This window comes from Taudactylus pleione, unplaced genomic scaffold (assembly GCF_031769625.1).
Source record: "Taudactylus pleione unplaced genomic scaffold, aTauple2 ptg000251l, whole genome shotgun sequence".
Lineage (NCBI taxonomy): Eukaryota > Metazoa > Chordata > Amphibia > Anura > Myobatrachidae > Taudactylus > Taudactylus pleione.
Window position 1 is genome coordinate 5049878 of NW_028284653.1, and position 20520 is coordinate 5070397.

The following is a 20520-nucleotide window of genomic DNA, read 5'->3' on the forward strand; positions in this document are numbered from 1 at the left end:
GGCTCGATTTCATTCGCTATCCAAAACACATGTTCGGCGACAGCCAATAAAAAGATCCGGGTAAAACCGAGTAAAACCGAACCCGCTCACCCCTAGTTTATAAGATTTTTTTTGTTCTTGTTAATTATACAGTGCCACCACTGTAAATCATCAATGCTGCCACGTAAACCACTATGCAGTGAATAGTCACTTTAGCTAGGCAGTGAAAGAGGTAAACAAAGCTTTACTGATCACATCACTGTGCTTGCTGCTTTCCGCAGTAAATCACAATAGCTTTTAAAAGCAAGTAGGTGAAAAATACACTGTAATGTGATTGGTTGAGCTGAAACAAGTGGAATAGTGCTTTGTGCAGCAAGGTGGGTTACAGTTGTGATGCCTGTACAATTAACAACTTCAAGTACTGGTATTTTAACCACTATATTACATATTTCCGTACAAGGATTCTTGCTCTATTTTGAATGTTAATGGAGTCCTCTTCTACTTTTTCAGAATGCAATTGTAATGGACACTCTAATAAATGTCACTTTGACATGTTGGTATACCAGGCAAACAACAGCACTAGTGGTGGTGTGTGTGAGGACTGCCAGCACAATACTAAGGGAAATCAGTGTGAGCTCTGCAAGCCATACTTTTACCATGACCCTCTGAAAAGCATATCTGACCCAAACACTTGTATTGGTAAGTCGGCATGTTATATTTCCTGAGACTAATTATATATGAACGATCTATCACATTTTTAAATTATTTTACAATAAGCCACCTGTGTTTGGCCCCATATCCATAAGTTGTTGACTCTTTATGACAACATTAACATCTCTATCTGTGCATTTGATATGTAAAATCACAAATCACTAAGGGGTCTATGTACTAATAATCGCGGTACTGCTGCGATTATTATCAGTCCAACTTGCAGGGGATGTTTTCATTATTAATGAAAATATCCCAGCTATGTACAAAGGGGAACTTGCAGGGACAGCAGTTGTGGTAACCTCTGTCCCCGCGAGTTATATCCCCGGCAAATTGTGGAAGTCTTTCACAGAAGTGAAAGACTTCTCTTGGGAAGAATGACACTGCGCATGCGCACAGCGTCAGCTTCCGGGGCCGACTGGGGGCTGCAAAAGAGAGATCAAAAGATCTCTCTCCTGCAGGGCCAAACCTAGCCAATTTGGTGCCCTAGGCAAGATTTTGACTGGTTCCCCCTAAAAGATAATCCACCACCAATCTTAAAGTGGGTACATATCTGACGTATATATCTGCAGATCAACTGATGTGCAGATATATCTGCAGATTACGGTTGTTCATATACACTGAACAACCATCATCTGTGGCCCTGCTGGCTGGGCGTCACATAGCGACCCCCTCCACGCCGGCCACTGCAGCAAGTGTAAGGGGGATCGGCTGAACGCCCGTACACACAGCAACGGCTGTGCTGCACAGCTGAAGAGATATGTCTGTGAATAACATTGTTCACGGACATATTGTGTGTACGGGATATGTTTGGCATCTCAGCGCTTGAGACACCGAGACATAGATATATGCATGTATATTCATGTGTATGTATATATATATATATATATATAAACACCATGAGTCTGGCTCTCCCTGGTGTCAGAAAACTTGGCCCGGTGCCCACGAGGAAAAGGAAAATATTGGACAAGAAATCGCGGCACTCGGTACTAGAAAACAGGCAAATTTAATGCGACATCTTAAAAAACAGCAACGTTTCTGTGCCCACACACGGCACTGTCCTCAGGCTAAGGAATACTAGACAAAATCTTACCTTAAATAGCACCCGTGAGACATGCAGACGCCCTAGCCGGAAGCGGGACCATACACCCGAGCCGGCGGTGCTTGAGAGTGACGTAATCACTAACAACCTCATACACCCATCACCAAGGAAACAAAATAAAACAAAACAAAACAAAACCAGACAAAGCAGAGCGCTGCTGCACTACTATACATAATACATGAATAAAATACAATGTAAATGCAAAGATCATAACGGAATATACTGCAAAAAACAGGACAAACTACGCAAGCACTTAAGCTAAAACATCAGGGAATACAGAACTAATTAGAGGCTAAATAGTAACTAATGACTAGTAGCTAAATGGATTAGCATAACTTGAATAGAAAGCATCAATGTAACACATCTAGATACAAAAATTACATTGCATAGAGCCATTGTGCTCAATATAGGTTTCACAATCACAACCAATACTCAAATGAAGTGTTGCAAGCCAAGATACTCGTTAAGTCCCTTGGGAGCAAGAGTCCCTAACCGAAAAATCCAACGACTTTCCAATTGAAGAAGTTTCAAACCGCGATCACCGCTCCGCAATGATTGAGGGACGTGATCGATCATCCAGTAGCGCAAAGTGGAAAGTGGATGTGGAACTTGGCCAAAATGACGTGCCACCAGTTGCTCGCTGTTACCGCTCAATAGAGCTGCTCGAATGGCAGATCGATGAGCAGCCATACGCTCCTTAAAGGAGCGTTCGGTTTTACCAATATACGAGAGCCCACACGGGCAGATGATCTGATAAATAGTGAATTTAGAATTACAGGTAAGTCTAAAGTTGATGGAAAATTTTTTACCAGAATGTGGATGACTAAAAGTGTCCCCAGGAATTAGGAAACCACAAGTGGTACACGTACATTTAATACATCCTTGCTTACCAGCCAAGAAATGGCTGGGCTTTTGAGACAATGACGTATGGACATCGGGTTTAACTAGAAAATCTCTAAGATTACGCCCTCTTTTATAACTAGCCATTAATCTAGTATCTGACAACTTAAGATCTGTGTCAGATTGAACTATAGGCCATAAACTTCTAGATGTCTGATTAATGAGAGAACTAGCGCTATTATACTTAGTAACCCACGGCAAAATGTTGGTATTAGAACGTTTGTCATGTTTCTTTAGTAAATCCTCTCTATTCATACCAAGAACTTTAGTCTTGGTCTCATAGAGAAGTTTCTCATCGTATCCCCTATCCAAAAATTTTCGGATCATAGATTCCATCTGTACATCAGCAAGATTGGGATCAGAAGTAATACGTCTAATACGTAAAAGTTGAGAAAATGGTAGTCCTCTCTTGAGCGGGAAAGGATGGAAACTAGACATATGGAGCAAATTATTGCGATCAGTGGGTTTAGTATACAAAGAAGTTTTGATCTTACCCTGATCAAGAGTGATCTGTACATCAAGGAAATTAACCATCATAGCACTGATGGAATACGTAAATTTTACTGGATGATTCAAGGCATTGTGCTGATCCATAAATGATTTAAAGGCAGACTCACTGCCACGCCAAAAAATCAGCAAATCATCGATATATCGTCTATAAAAGGCAATATTATCGGAGATATTGCTATCAGCAAAAAATACTTGATTTTCAATGTCAAACATGTATGTGTTGGCGTACGATGGGGCCACACTGGACCCCATCGCACAACCAACACATTGCAAATAGAAATTACCATCGAAAATAAAAAAGTTATTATGCAAAACCAATGACAACAGATCAATAATCAAATCAATGTTAGGCCCACAATACATGGGATTATCAGTTAATAAGCGCCTCATAGCTAAAAGCCCTTGGTCATGTGGTATTACAGTATATAAACTAGTGACGTCAATACTGCAAAGTAAGATATCTTCAGTAAAAACTGGCAGTTCATTGAGAGAGTTAAGTAAAGACATCGTGTCCAGAAGGTAGTACTGGTTTTGCTGGATACAAGGTTGACATAAGGTAGCCAGCGTTTAATAGAGAGATTTGGTGGCCGCAATGATAGGACGTCCAGGCGGCTTGTCAAGAGTCTTGTGTACTTTAGGGATGATATATGGTAAGGGTGCAATGGGGTATGCAGGGATCAGCGCGGACATTAGGTCAGAGGAAATCAAACCTTCATTCAATGCCCTTTGTAACATTTCGTGCAGCTGTTTCTTAAATGCACTAGTCGGATCACCTTTTAATTGTTTATATGTCACAGTATCACTCAGCTGTCTTTGAATTTCAATAATATAGTCTGTCGTATTAAGAACGACCAGAGCGCCACCCTTATCGGCCAGTCTAAACACCAGATCAGGGTTTTTAGACAGTCTATTCAGGGCACACCATTCAATGCCAGTAAAATTGCTTCTGGAAGGTGGCTTGTCAAAACATGGTGCAGTCTGTTGATCTAACAATCGGATGAAAGTCTTGATGGTATGATTACTTGACGGAGGATCAAAGTTGGATCTGGGTTGCAGCTTCAACAAAGGGGGAGGTTTATCAGTGTTGGAATTAGCATTAGTCGCATTTTTAGAAAAAAATTCTCTAAGTTTGAGTTGCCTGTTAAGTCGAAACTTATCGATTTGCCACTCAAATTTATCGGGTTCGTTGGTAGGCACGAAAGATAGACCCTTAGAAAGTATCCAGGTTTCAACAGGCGATATTTCATAATCAGACAGATTTATGACTAAACATTCCGCCCCCGCGGAGGCCGACCGCCTTTCACTCTTCCTCTGCCTTTTCCACTGTTGCCCTCATTGCGTAAATCTGTGACACCTCCTCCTGTAATTTTTGCTCTCATCACCACACCACCTGTACCTAACAAGTTTTTTGGCTGTTGAGGGGTTTCAAGATCACTTGCTGAAGAGGAAAATTCATACGAAGACTCAGGATCTCTATCTCTTTGTAGTCTTCTGCGAAAGAATGGTTGTCTAATGTCCTGCTGGCGGGCTCTATCAGTCCATTTGTACACTCGATAATTATCATAATCTGCATCAACCTTAAAGGCAACAGTCATTGGTTTTGCATAATAACTTTTTTATTTTCGATGGTAATTTCTATTTGCAATGTGTTGGTTGTGTAATGGGGTCCAGTGTGGCCCCATCGTACGCCAACACATACATGTTTGACATTGAAAATCAAGTCTTTTTTGCTGATAGCAATATCTCCGATAATATCACCTTTTATAGACGATATATCGATGATTTGCTGATTTTTTGGCGTGGCAGTGAGTCTGCCTTTAAATCATTTATGGATCAGCACAATGCCTTGAATCATCCAGTAAAATTTACGTATTCCATCAGTGCTACGATGGTTAATTTCCTTGATGTACAGATCACTCTTGATCAGGGTAAGATCGAAACTTCTTTGTATACTAAACCCACTGATCGCAATAATTTGCTCCATATGTCTAGTTTCCATCCTTACCCGCTCAAGAGAGGACTACCATTTTCTCAACTTTTACGTAATAGACGTATTACTTCTGATCCCAATCTTGCTGATGTACAGATGGAATCTATGATCCGAAAATTTTTGGATAGGGGATACGATGAGAAACTTCTCTATGAGACCAAGACTAAAGTTCTTGGTATGAATAGAGAGGATTTACTAAATAAACATGACAAACGTTCTAATACCAACATTTTGCTGTGGGATACTAAGTATAATACCGCGAGTTCTCTCATTAATCAGACATCTAGAAGTTTATGGCCTATAGTTCAATCTGACACAGATCTTAAATTGTCAGATACTAAATTAATGGCTAGTTATAAAAGAGGGCGTAATCTTAGAGATTTTCTAGTTAAACCCGATGTCCATACGTCATTGTCTCAAAAGCCCAGCCATTTCTTGGCTGGTAAGAAAGGATGTATTAAATGTACGTGTACCACTTGTGGTTTCCTAATTCCTGGGGACACTTTTAGTCATCCACATTCTGGTAAAAAAATTTCCATCAACTTTAGACTTACCTGTAATTCTAAATTTACTATTTATCAGATCATCTGCCTGTGTGGGCTCTCGTATATTGGTAAAACCGAACGCTCCTTTAAGGAGCGTATGGCTGCTCATTGATCTGCCATTCGAGCAGCTCTATTGAGCAACCGGTGGCACGTCATTTTGGCCAAGTTCCACATCCACTTTCCACTTTGCGCTACTGGATGATCAATCACGTCCCTCAATCATTGCGGGGCGGTGATCGCAGTTTGAAACTTCTTCAATTGGAAAGTCGTTGGATTTTTTGGTTAGGGACTCTTGCTCCCAAGGGACTTAACGAGTATCTTGGCTTGGAATTGGTTGTGAATGTGACACCTATATTGAGCACAATGGCTCTATGCAATGTAATTTTTGTATCTAGATGTGTTACATTGATGCTTTCTATTCAAGTTATGCTAATCCATTTAGCTACTAGTCATTAGTTACTATTTAGCCTCTAATTAGTTCTGTATTCCCTGATGTTTTAGCTTAAGTGCTTGCGTAGTTTGTCCTGTTTTTTGCAGTATATTCCGTTATGATCTTTGCATTTACATTGTATTTTATTCATGTATTATGTATAGTAGTGCAGCAGCGCTCTGTTTTGTCTGGTTTTGTTTTGTTTTGTTTTATTTTGTTTCCTTGGTGATGGGTGTATGAGGTTGTTAGTGATTACGTCACTCTCAAGCGCCGCCGGCTCGGGTGTATGGTCCCGCTTCTGGTTAGGGCGTCTGCATGTCTCACGGGTGCTATTTAAGGTAAGATTTTGTCTAGTATTCCCTTAGCCTGAGGACAGTGCCGTGTGTGGGCACAGAAACGTTGCTGTTTTTTAAGATGTCACATTAAATTTGCCTGTTTTCAAGTACCCTGAGTGCCGCGATTTCATGTCCTATATATATATATATATATAGCAAAAACATGGATGGCGGCACTCAGCCCAATAAATACCAGTACACAGCTGGTTGAAAGACTTCAATGTTTCGAGACTTTAATGCGTCTCATCATCAGGATACAGAAAAACACATACAGGAACACTGACCTTAAATAACCACCACCAACACTGCGTGTGTCTCAATCAGCGGACGTCCAGACAGGCACTAAAAAATGACGTCATATCCGGAAGTCACGCTGTCATGGTAACAAAAAATAAACAAGAACATAAATACATACAAAATGTCCAATATGCACTAAAATCATGCGCCAACAGACAGATATCATAAAGGCAAACCGTATCATGATTAACAGTAAGAGCATCATACACAACAATGCAGTCCCAAACTTTCATTTAAACCCTGAGGGGAAAGAGTTCCCAAGCGATGGATCCATCCTGCCTCACAGCGCAACAGTTTGCCACACCTATCGCCTCTGCATATAGAGTCGGGTATATGATCTATAAGGATAAATCGTAAGGTAGAAAGCCCGTGTCCCATATTCAAAAAATGCCTGGCCACAGGCTGGTCGCTATGACCACTTTCAAGGGCAGCTTTGATGGCAGACCGATGGATAGCCATCCATTCCCTAATAGTTTGCTCGGTCTTTCCCACATAACTTAGTCCGCAAGGACAAGTTATGAGGTATATCACAAATTTCATGAGACACGTAAGTCTATATTTAATAGCCAAATGCTTGCCACTGAGAGGATGTACCTCAGCCTGTTCTTTACTGCTACAAATACGTATAGCACGAATGAACTGGGAATACGGAAGACCGTACTTACATGATTTAGGGTGGCAACTAGTGGCGTGCAACAGTGTATTACAATCTGTGGCCTTTTGGTATAACAAAGTGCCCTGTTATTCCAGGGGTCGAAACATTAGGGATATGATTATGCAAACCGATATTGCATATTGGTATTAAACAAAATATTACATCTACTTTTTTGTCCCTCAAACCAGGTTGTTTTAAGTGTCTGAACTGCCTTACGTGTCGGTATATGAATACAGGCAGTACTTTCAGACATACTCTCAGTAGCAAGCATTTGGCTATTAAATATAGACTTACGTGTCTCACGAAATTTGTGATATACCTCATAACTTTCCTTGCGCACTAAGTTATGTGGGAAAGACCGAGCGAACTATTAGGGAATGGATGGCTATCCATCGGTCTGCCATCAAAGCTGCCCTTGAAAGTGGTCGTAGCGACCAGCCTGTGGCCAGGCATTTTTTGAATATGGCACACGGGCTTTCTACCTTACGATTTATCCTTATAGATCATATACCCGACTCTATATGCAGAGGCGATAGGGGTGGCAAACTGTTGCGCTGTGAGGCAGGATGGATCCATCGCTTGGGAACTCTTTCCCCTCTGGGTTTAAATGAAAGTTTGGGACTGCATTGTTGTGTATGATGCTCTTACTGTTAATCATGACATGGTTTGCCTTTATGATATCTGTCTGTTGGCGCATGATTTTAGTGCATATTGGACATTTTGTATGTATTTATGTTCTTGTTTATTTTTTGTTACCATGACAGCGTGACTTCCGGATATGACGTAATTTTTTAGTGCCTGTCTGGATGTCCGCTGATTGAGACACACGCAGTGTTGGTGGTGGTTATTTAAGGTCAGTGTTCCTGTATGTGTTTTTCTGTATCCTGATGACGAGACGCATTAAAGTCTCGAAACGTTGAAGTCTTTCATCCAGCTGTGTACTGGTATTTATTGGGCTGAGTGCCGCCGTCCATGTTTTTGCTATGTTGAATCCTCGTTGATGGGATACCTAGGAGGGCACCGGCCATTTGTTTCATATTATTCAAGGGAGTGCTGCTCATCTATGGATTGTGTATGTATATATATATATATATATATATATACATACATATGTATATATACACATATACACATGTATACATGTATATACAGTGTGTATATATATATATATATATACCTAGATACATGTATATACATGTATGTATATATATATATATATATATATATATATAAATTAGGGATGTGCAGGCTCGGATAGGTTCAAGTTTGCACGCCGAGTTCGGATTTTTCCCTCCAAAAAAACGGAACTCAGAAAGAGGCTAAACGTCATCTTGCATGGACAAACATCATCATTCCTGGACAAAAGTCCAGGAATGATGATGTTTGTCCATGCAAGATGACGTTTAGCCTCTTTCTGAGTTCCGTTTTTTTGGAGGGAAAAATCCGAACTCGGCGTGCAAACTCGAACCTATCCGAGCCTGCACATCCCTAATATAAATACATATATATTACACATATATATATATATATATATATAGCCTGCACCCCTCTCTGCCTAGTAAGTGCATCTTAAGCTAACTTACCATGAGAAGACTGACTCTTGTTACTGTAGGTGGTCTCTAGTCAGCATGGCTGGTGTGGGAGTCGCTGGGACTATGCTGACTTTGGGGCTGTGCTGCACTGAAGTGCCCTGGTCTGATGGGTGCTTGGCGGTGGGTGGCAAATGCTGAGGCAGAGCCATAACACTCACGGCTCTACTCCACTAAGGACCACGGGAGGAGTGGACATGCGCAGTATGCCCTCCTGCAGCTGCAGCCATTTTCCTTGTCCCCTGTAGTCAGAATGAGCTTCTGTTCAGAAGCTCATTCTGTCTGACTACTGAGCTGTATCGATACTGGATTTAAACCTCTATACGATCCTGCCTATACCTTCTAAATCCTGCCTATACCTCCTAAATCCTGCCTATACCTTCTAGAATTATCGCTATTTGCGTACGCAGTCATACAGTAAATAAATGCCTTCAGACTTTGAAATGTGTTTCCAATACACAAAAGGTTATTATTCAACATAAAAACAGTAGGTTACATGCTGTGATCTAAAGACAATTTAGCTAAAATAAATCATACAGACCCAAGGTACAGTTGTTACATACGCACGTGCTCTGGGACCAGATACCGGCATCAATAAGAAACCTCCGTCAACAGTATCAGCAAGAAGACTCCCAATTGGGGTCAGAGATTGCACATTTATACTTTTACAGGGATAGGTAATACAATAGGCAAGTTTGGCATGATTCCATTGGTTCTCTGTCACGTGCTTCTGTTATAGGACATTTAACAGGTCAATTCAAATGGACACAGGTCAGCCTTCAACAGCCTTTTGTCTCATTTATCCCACTGCATGCAAATCTAAGCTGCTAATATTACATAGTACATTTTAGTGTTTTAACTCTCTACAATCCATAAATTGCGGACGCATGTTGCGATCTTCTCACCAATGGCACCGGAAAGCTGTTGAGACAGAGTAGATCAGTACAACACCAAACATGGTCCGCTTATCATGTACTAAACCTTAGATACCAAATAGTCTTTATTTCACAACATTAGTAATAAATGAATAAACCTTGAATATTACACTTTGAAGCTATGGAACCTTTTATGTAAGTGTGCAGTGTGTAAGTGTTAGGGGTTTGGAAAAGGACATTAGTTAGAATTCATCATGGTAAGTGACTATTTATGTAGTAAGGACTTTTAACCTTGGGAAGATGCGTACGCATGAAACTAATAAACAGCGTTCATACGCGGGGTATTATGCAGTCGCTAATGTTTATATGAGGTTTGATGAGATATGCGTTCGCACGATGCTAATAATAGCATCGCCGTACGTACTTAAGTGTGAGCTTAGCTAAAATGGCGCTGGGTGGCCATTCGCAAAATGGCATCGTGCAGATCTCATTTTCAAGATGGAGTCTTGTGGCCATTCGCAAGATGGCGTCGCTCCGATCTAATGTTAAACTGATCCTTGTCTCAGCCAATTATCCGGCTTCGACAGTCCACCCTTTGATAGCAACCAACATGCTATCATACACTGGTCTTAAAATTAATTTAGGCTTACTTTATGACATATAATTTTAATGTTATATTATGGGATGGCACAAGGTGGTTCTTAATCCATCAATAATGTGTCTCTAGGAGGGGACATAAAACTACCCTTATACGCACACCGCAGATCCCGGAGGATCATGGGAAAGATGTGGGGATGCACCTATCCTATAAAGGAAGTCTTGAGGGGGAGATAGGGACTTACATTATTTGGGGTGTTTTAAATTAACATTTTAATAATACATTTTATGCATGTCTAAACATAATACATTATACGATGATATTTCCTAGTTCAGGGTTGTAATGCAGTTCTACATTTACCTCAGTATTCATATTGTCACTACTGACCACCATCATAATTCCGTTCTTCCGGTTTATCTTATTTTTACATTTTCCACACTTCAACACAGTAGGAACACACTTGACACATATGCCAATTACTATGATGACAACCAGTATGAGGATCAGGAGTTTACCTATGCTTGCGATCATTTCCTGGACCCAATCTCCTAGGCCTGAGAACCATTTCACTGGGTTCAACCATGAAACCCATTCCTCTACCTTCTCCTCTACTTCAGCCACTGAAGCATTATGGTTCTTCTGAAATTCCCATTTTAGCTGCAGAATTTCATCCATCTTCTGGTTATCACCTCTTTGGGGTCGCTGGTATCATTTGTGACATAAGTGCAACACTTTACTCCAAATTGGGTGGCCAAAGTTACACAAATCCCTCCAGTGACAGCTGTTAAATAATTTAACACTAGTCTGTGTTGCACCAATTCTTTCTTGTACGCTTGCAGCTCCCTTCCTGTATACCTGAATGTATCATCATACATCTCGGTGATATTATCTATCAATTTAGCAAGATCTTGGATATATCTAAAACTTAGTGTATCCTGAGCGATCCTGGTGGGATCCAGTGCTACTAAAACTTGAATGCCAGTTGTCTCACTAATTAACTTTGTGGCTTTATGCACATCACCAGGTATCATATTTCTTTTGCCTCTGTGTTCACACTGCGTGTGAAGATATGGTGATGGTGTGTTTTTATGAATACCAAGCATTCCAACATGTGTGAGGGTCATAACCTCTGGTATTACTCTTCCCAGGTAACACAAACCCTCAGAACTCTAAGAGAGACACTTATACGCTTTCCTTCCACGTATAAAATATACATCATCAGGGAGAACATAAGGAATAGTATGCATCATTATCGTTAAACACATTTTCCTCACAAATAATCCTATCTCAGGTTCTCTCATCTGGCGAATACATGTTTCTGGTTGTATAACCTTAGCACAGTACCTTTCTGGTATTCTACCAACCATTTCTTTGGTATCACTAAGTGTATACCGATACCTACAGTGTCTCCCATTAGATCTAATTGTGCGTAACAGATCATAATTCATAGGCTCATTATCAGCTCTCAGTGAGAAGGTCATCGTCTGGTTATTCCCCGTCACTTCCCAACTCCCTGGTTTATTGGGGTTGGTTATGTTTAAACACAAAAGTGATCTATCTACTTGGAATTGGTGGAGTTTGAAATGAGGCGGTTTGGATGAGAGGAATTTTCCATCCAACATTTTCCCATTTTGCAATTCTAAAATTTCCGTAATATTCAGCAGAAATGGCACCAACCCTACATTATGCTGTCCTTGTGGCACATGTGAGCACACCCAACAATCAGTCTGATTTAAAAATTTGCCTACCATGCTATGATAATCCTGTAAAGCAGGGGTCTTCAAACTTGGCCCTCCAGCTACTGTGGAACTACACATCCCAGCATGCACTGCCACCTTTTTGATATAACAGCATGCTAAAACTATGTGCAGTGCATGCTGGGATGTGTAGTTCCACAGCATCTGGAGGGCCAAGTTTGAAGACCCCTGCTCTAAAGGATACCCACCCCAGTATGGATTATATTTAGGCTGGCACCATTGGATACATTTCTCATCAACTAGGGACCCACAAAGTTCACAAACACAGGAATCTTCAGACGATAAACCTTCACACTGTCCCCAAGTTTCATACATTACAGATCTCTTAACAATGACTTTACTAAGATTGGTCAGACACTCCCCTGATTGGCATAGTACTCCTCCTCTTGACTCCACTCCATCATCACTGCCATCAGCTCTCATCTCCTCTATCGGTCCCCCATCACAAAAACCAGATATCCCTGAACAAACCAGGATGATGGAAACTCTGGAAGAGAATATAAAAATGAACACAGAAGACCAGTCCATTGCCGCAGCAAGGACCTGCAAATTTCTTTAGCTCAGGTATCTCACTACAACCTTTTAATCCCCCCGAAACAAGCTCACGATCGACAGGTCCATGTTATCGGCCTTGTCTCCGCCTTGTTTCTCCACCGGTTGGTTGACCTTTTTGCAGTGAGTGGAATGGACCCAGGTATCTCTCTCAGCCACCTTCAAAGATGTGGTACTCATCAGCAACACCTGATATGGACCTTCCCAACAATCAGTAGAACAACCTGAATGCAAGAAATTTTTGATCATAACATGTTCTCCAGGTTCAACATCATGACAGTTAGTTTCAGGCATATCATGTAACAACAATTTCAGTTTCTGATGTTGCTGTTTCAACTGTTTACTCATTGATATAAGATACTTTACAGTTACCTCATTGTTACCTTTTAAATCTTCCTGCGGACTTATAATTAAATGAGATTGTCTACCAAACAGAATTTCAAAGGGGGACAAGTTAAGAGGAGGTCTAGGAGTTGTCCTGATACTGTGAAGGACTTACAGTAATGCTTCTGGTTACCCCAGTCCAGTCTCTGCCATAATTTTATTACCCATCAACTTACACATGCCCTGGACAAGGGGTTACCTTTTATGATGTCCTCGTCATTTACAACTCTGTAGGTGCTAGTTTGTCTATTATAACTCCCGTCCGTGTAAAAAAAATAAATGTCAATTTCTCTAAAAGTGTGTATGTCAGGTCGTGCAGTAAGGGTCTGGTTCAGATAATCCATACAATCATGTGCATCAATATGCCCACTGAACTCACTTCCCGCCAGCCACTCATCTCCCTCCACCCTTCGTGCATCACGTTGTACATATGGTAAATAAGTTGCTGGTTTTAACATACTGCATTGTTCAACAGTGATGTTTGCAGATGCTGTTAGAGCTAGTTCCTACTTAGTGGACCTAGCTGAAGAGACGTGTCTGGTTTGGGCAGAGTTCAGCAGGGCAGATACAGCATGGGGAGTATAGATAATCATATCATGGCCCAATACCACATCCCCACTTTTACTCACCAATAGAGCAGTTACTGCTACACTTGTTAAACATGTTGGGAGTGATCTTGCCACAGTGTCCAATTGTGCACTGTGGTATGCTACTGGCCTACTGGCATCACCATGTGTTTTTTTTGTGTGTTAGGACACCTGTTGCGTGCCCATCAGCTTCTGTACAATACAAAAAGGTACAGATTTGGTGCTGGTTGCGTGGCAGTGTCATGTTTTGTATGGCTTGGGTTTGATCAATAGTCAGATGTCTTAATCCATGGGTTAGGCAATGTCTCAAGTATATAACTCTGGACTGGCATGGCTGTAGTTTGTCCTTAGCAACCTTGTGTCCTGTTTGTGAGAGATGAAGCAACAAAAGTTTAGTATCATTTAAACATGACATAAACGAATCAGAACATAGCAATAAATTATCTACATATTGTATTAGAACAGATCCATTGGCAGGTTAAAAGGATTGTAAACAGTCGTGTAAGGCCTGAGAGAAGATACTGGGGCTGTCTATGTAACTCTGGGAAGAATTGCTGTTGTATGGTTGGAGCAGTAGGGAAAGATTGTGGATGAAAATAAAGATTTTGAGGGTAATATGGTGGCTGAAGATATTTTGTGGCTGTGTATGATAAGTGGGATAGGGTTGTGTTTGTGGCTGAGTGGGATTTGTGAGGGCATGATGTTACAGTCATTCCTTCTAGAGCTTTGATACTAACAGCCATTAGTTTCTCGCTCTGGGTTTCTCTCTTTTTAGAGATGTTTTTGTCATGTTCTATGGCAGATTCTATGAGGGTATCTATTGTGACTCCCCTCCAGCCAGTTGTGAGGTCTGAACCCAGGTCTTTAGGTTCTCTTTAAGACCATCCATGAATACGGTGACAATCATTCCCCTGTGGTGAGTGCTATCTTTAATATCTTCTAACCCAGTGTACTGGGTGATAGCCTTCAGAGCCCAGTTACAATACTCTTCTGCATATTCACTCTGTTTTTTTTGTTTTATGGTGAAAATTTTGCTCCAGTTAACTACTACTGGAAAATAAACACCTAATTGAGTTACAATGCGGGAAATGTTACCTTGGTTAATTTCATCTGTTACGGGAACATCTCCATCCAATACACAATCGGTGATACATTTTGTCATGTCGGTATTGCTTGGAAGCAAAGCCCTTAACACCACTTGCCAATTTTTATTGGTTGGCTCATGAGAACTACCCAAATTTTTCAAAAATCTTTGACATTTGGCTAATTCCTTTTTGGGATTGGGGAAATCATTCATTATGGAATTTAGCTCTGCTCTTGTCCAAGGACAATGCATTGCTACTTCCCTTGTGGGCACTACACCGTTCGCATCCGCATTCTCATTCGGAACAGTTATTGTCCTTATAGGATGCAGACTGGCCGCACTGCTACTTTTGACCTTATTACCTGGCTGGGGGTTTAGTCTGTTACTGCAACATATAGGGTTAACAACTTCCTCTATGGGTGCAGTGGATGTTAACACTTCCTGTACTATCACTGATGGAGATGGCAGCACCACTTGTGATTGTCCTGGTGGAGCATCTAACATGTGTACAGCATGGGAAATGGCAGATATAACAATAGGCTCTTCATCCACATCATAAACATTTTCCTTATGGTTACTTAAGAGAAGGTACAAAATACTTGTTACATTTTTGTGGTTTTTTTTTCAACATCTGTACCTGCACCACTGTCAACATAGGGCAGCGGTGGTGCACGTGAACCATTGTCAATACATTCCATAATGCTTACTTACTGCACGTGCACGCCATTTCACGGCTCGCAAGCATTGCAATGTAGCGCTGCGGGTGTACCTTCTGGTAACGTGCTCGCGACGCTAGTTTGCATCGCTTGCACACCTTTAAGCCACACATCCCCTTCATGCTGCCATAATTTTAAACATTCGTTATATTTTACCTTTTTCACTCGAGAATGCACCAGGCTGATGTGATCTCGGACATTGTTCAATACATCCTTATCAAAGCTACCAATTCTGGGATACAGTCTAACACTCTTTATCGTCATCTTAAACCATACATCACAGTACCTAATTGAATAAACAGTGTACTTAGCATGCATAATGCGGTGTGCCGATCCAAGCGGCTTTTCCATTGGCAGCACATCATTGTCTAACATCTCTACTGCTTGCGTGGCTCCCATCCTGGGACAATCCCTACGTTTTTCAATAAAGATAAATAAATAAAGATTTAAACTGGTGAAAGACAGTCAAGATACTTTCACTTAACTGTCGACATCTTTGAAAAAGGGCGTATCCACAAACCTTATGGAAGACCTCTAGACGCCTCCACTCACCTATGGAAGAAAAGCTGCTCCCACGCAGAAATCCCTTTTTGACTACTTTCAACTGCTAGGGGGCAATAAATACCATTTGTTTTCCAGTTGATTTCATCCACCTTCTCACCAGTTCACAATCACAGTTTAGCCCAAGACTATGCGGTTCAATTACAGTGCTCAAATAAACCTAAACGATTACTGAATACTGTAATCACACTGAGAGATGAACCCTAACAAAAATAACAACCGATACACCTGCCTTGTGTAAAGTAAACGGTAAGCTGCTACCGAGTTACTAGGCCGCTTGTTATGCCTAGCACTTAAGGATCCTATGATACCCTTAACATTTAGGACCCGTGTTACATGCTAAACAAATACTCACAGTTACACACTTTTTTCCTGCACAGAAAAATACACGTTAACCCAGTTATTGGCAACAAATGATAATGTAATCTCAATGGCTTTGTTTAAAACATGTGGCAGCAAGACCGGAAATATGTATACGCTATTGTGCGACTAGTCGCATACACAATAATGCGAATACTACACAACCGTATTATGACGCTTACGCTATATTACAACTTAGCTGCGTACACAATAATGTGACTTCCCCTTTGTTACACACACAAAACAAAATACATAAAAAATATCGATGAAGGAAAACAAACTTTTTCCTCCCCCGTCCCTGGATTCTCAATCAGCGCTCCTAAAGTCACAGTAACAGGTAGCGCACTCTCAGCAACAACAGTAGTAACAGATTCCGATTGCACAATGTGTTCTCCTGCCAGGTGCCTCCACCCTTTTGCTGAGAGTTCGATACCGAGTTTTACAGACCGGTTGCGTGATTAACACTGCGAGCCCCCAACTATCGATACTGGATTTAAACCTCTATACGATCCTGCCTATACCTTCTAAATCCTGCCTATACCTCCTAAATCCTGCCTATACCTTCTAGAATTATCGCTATTTGCGTACGCAGTCATACTGTAAATAAATGCCTTCAGACTTTGAAATGTGTTTCCAACACACAAAAGGTTATTATTCAACATAAAAACAGTAGGTTACATGCTGTAATCTAAAGACAATTTAGCTAAAATAAATCATACAGACCCAAGGTACAGTTGTTACATACGCACGTGCTCTGGGACCAGATACCGGCATCAATAAGAAACCTCCGTCAACAGTATCAGCAAGAAGACTCCCAATTGGGGTCAGAGATTGCACATTTATACTTTTACAGGGATAGGCAATACAATAGGCAAGTTTGGCATGATTCCATTGGTTCTCCGTCACGGTGCTTCTGTTATAGGACATTTAACAGGTCAATTCAAATGGACACAGGTCAGCCTCCAACAGCCTTTTGTCTCTTTTTTCCTGCTGCATGCAAATCTAAGCTGCTAATATTACATAGTACATTTTAGTGTTTTAACTCTCTACAATCCATAAGTTGCGGACGCATGTTGCGATCTTCTCACCGATGGCATCGGAAAGCTGTTGAGACAGAGTAGATCAGTACAACACCAAACATGGTCCGCTTATCATGTACTAAACCTTAGATGCCATATAGTCTTTATTTCACAACATTAGTAATAAATGAATAAACCTTGAATATTACACTTTGAAGCTATGGAACCTTTTATGTAAGTGTGCAGTGTGTAAGTGTTAGGGGTTTGGGAAAGGACGCTAGTTAGAGTTCATCATGGTAAGTGACTAACGGTATTTATGTAGTAAGGACTTTTAACCTGAGGAAGATGCGTACGCATGAAACTAATAAACAGCATTCGTATGTGGGGTATTATGCATCGCCGTATGTACTTAAGTGTGAGTTTAGCTAAAATGGCGCTGGGTGGCCATTCACAAAATGGCGCCGTGCAGATCTCATTTTCAAGATGGAGTCTTGTGGCCATTCGCAAGATGGCGTCGCTCCGTTCTAATTTTAAACTGATCTTTGTATCAGCCAATTATCCAGCTTCGACAGCTGCCTGATCGGACGTGAGCTCCAATCGCGGTAATGGTGGCGGCAGAAATGCAGAGCCATGGAATGCCCCGAGGCATTACCAATGCCCTAGGCATTTGCTCAGTTTGCCTATGCCTAGAACCAGCTCTGCTCTCCTGCCCCTGGAGCCCCCATAGGCTTACAGTAGCTTACACTATCTGAAGATGGTGTAAACTAGCGTGGCTAAATTCCGAAAAGCTTTGCTTTAGTCAGATCGTAGTACCCAGTTATAATAATGGGGACTGCAATCTGCAGTGTTAATTAGCACTTTGATGGAGATTTCACCGAAATCTCCTGCATTGTGCTATTAGTACATAGGTACACTACATAAAATTACACAGAAACTGCAGTTACTTCACAATTTTATGTAAAAACCGTCTTGATAAATAGGCCCTGATTCAGAGCCGGACGCTCTGACAGAGCGCTCGCTCTGAATCAGGGCCGTCTTTCTTGATTTTTAGAGCGGCCTCCTGGCCGCTCGCTATAGCTGTGGGTGACCACCCACAGCTATAGCGAGCGGCCAGGAAGATGGTCACGATGATCAAGACCATCGCAACCATTGGGCTTGCGATGAGACCCTTGTGGTAGTGGTAGACCCTTGTGGTAGTCTCGTTGCCGCAAGCCCTAGATTGAGTTCGGCTCAAACAGAGCAGAAAGGACTCCCACTGACATCACTTGTGATGTCAGTGGGGCCAGCCCCAGATGGTAGGCATTCCCATGGGAACGCCTCTGTCTGGGCAGCCACGCCCCCGGCACGCCCACCAAAGGGGGCGTGCTGTCACTCAACATCGACAGCACGCCCCCTTTGGTATGAGACCCGGAGCAACCGTTTGCCCGTCGCTATTCGGGTCTCACGCATGTGCACAACGGAGCCGGCTCCGTCGTGCGCATGCGCACTGGGCCAACATCGACCCACTTGCGAGCGGGTCTGAATCAGGCCCCTAAAGCTGATAATACCCAACCTTGTTCTTGAGTTAGATTTACTCAGCATGTTTTCATCTACCATATACCTAAAAGAGAAGGTAATATAGCTTAGTACAACATTTGTGTTATTATGTAAAGTTTAGGTTATTTACAAAGTGTAAAACATCTGCAGAACAGTGCAAAACCAGCTTTGGATCCACGATCTTGATGTAACTTAGGGAAGGCGTTTAGTGTAGTGATATCATTCCTTGCGGAGAACAGGGTAGCCACACTGGTGAATCTAATTTCATGGAGCAGTGTAGAAATTAACTATTCCAAATCAAATAACTTAAATTTTACATGAACTCAGAGCAGATAATCTTCTTTGAGTCTTGTCTAATACTGTTAATGGGAACTTTTCTGAGCCTTGAATTCTATCCAGTCCTTTTCCATACAAGAATGATTTCTGTGAAGATTCCAAATTGAGGGCCAAATGTAATAGCCTATAGTATAGTTGCTGAGTGGTTCACCACTTTAGCCGCAATATACTGTATAAAGTTGACATTTTTTAAGGACATTATTTTAAGTAAAAACCAGGTTGGTTTTGCCTTTAAAAATAAATTAGCTTTATATCTCTTAGCTAATGAAAACATTGGCACTTTCAGTAAACCATAAGCAATAACATGTTGCTCTAAGTCAGCGCAGGGTTCAAGCCTAATGTAATGTGCATAGCTAGCATTTAGTGTGCGTTTTTTCTAAAGGAGGTATTCAATTCATAGCAAACCGGTGCGCTAAGGTGCTTCATGACCAGTATGTTTGCTAATAATTACTTGTGATGTCCGGCAGCAATCACTATGAATAGAATTCTTCCTAAGTGAGTGTTTGCTACAATTATGTTAAACAAATTATAGTACAGTAAGAATTATACAGTTAAATAGTAGGTGAAGAGAAAGTGAACAGTCTAATTGGAAATACAAGTCTACAAAATTCAACAGCCCGCCTGTGAGCCTTGGACTTTGTGTAATGTGTCCTTAGCTCTTCAATATTTGAAGATTCCATGTGTGGGAAAACTAAAATAACATATATATATAATTATTATACTGCCCTCTCCTTTCCAAGACAATCTACTTTAAGTCTTTAATATCACTTAGCTCACATCATCTCTTAGCCACCTTGAATTCACTTCTGTTCCCAATCCTCTTATTCTCCACTCTTCCCTCTCTGCACAACACTTTGCCATCTACTTCAAAGTCAAAATCGACACCATCCAACAATAAATCTCCCCCACTAGATCCCGCACCCTACTCAATACCACCTCTATCTCTACCAAAAAATCAGTTCTTACTCCTCAGTGTCAAGGTCTGACTTTCATGATCTTTAGTCTGTGGACTGATGTCACAACTTAATAGCGAGATCCGGAGACTGAGAGTCGAGGGAACTCGATGGGTAGGCAGCAGGAAAACACTGGAGAGTGTAGGTAGTGGTAGAAACTAG

General features: G+C 41.3%; 1 protein-coding gene across 2 annotated transcripts in view; it reads left to right on the forward strand.

Annotated features, from left to right (window-relative positions):
• Window positions 1–20520, forward strand: part of LAMB4 (laminin subunit beta 4) — a 269670-nt gene that overhangs the window by 112259 nt on the left and 136891 nt on the right. For both annotated transcript variants that reach the window (XM_088480192.1, XM_088480193.1), the window contains one exon: window positions 490–678. In XM_088480192.1, coding sequence (XP_088336318.1) covers window positions 490–678 — 189 coding nt within the window. The remainder of the gene's footprint in view (window positions 1–489; window positions 679–20520) is intronic.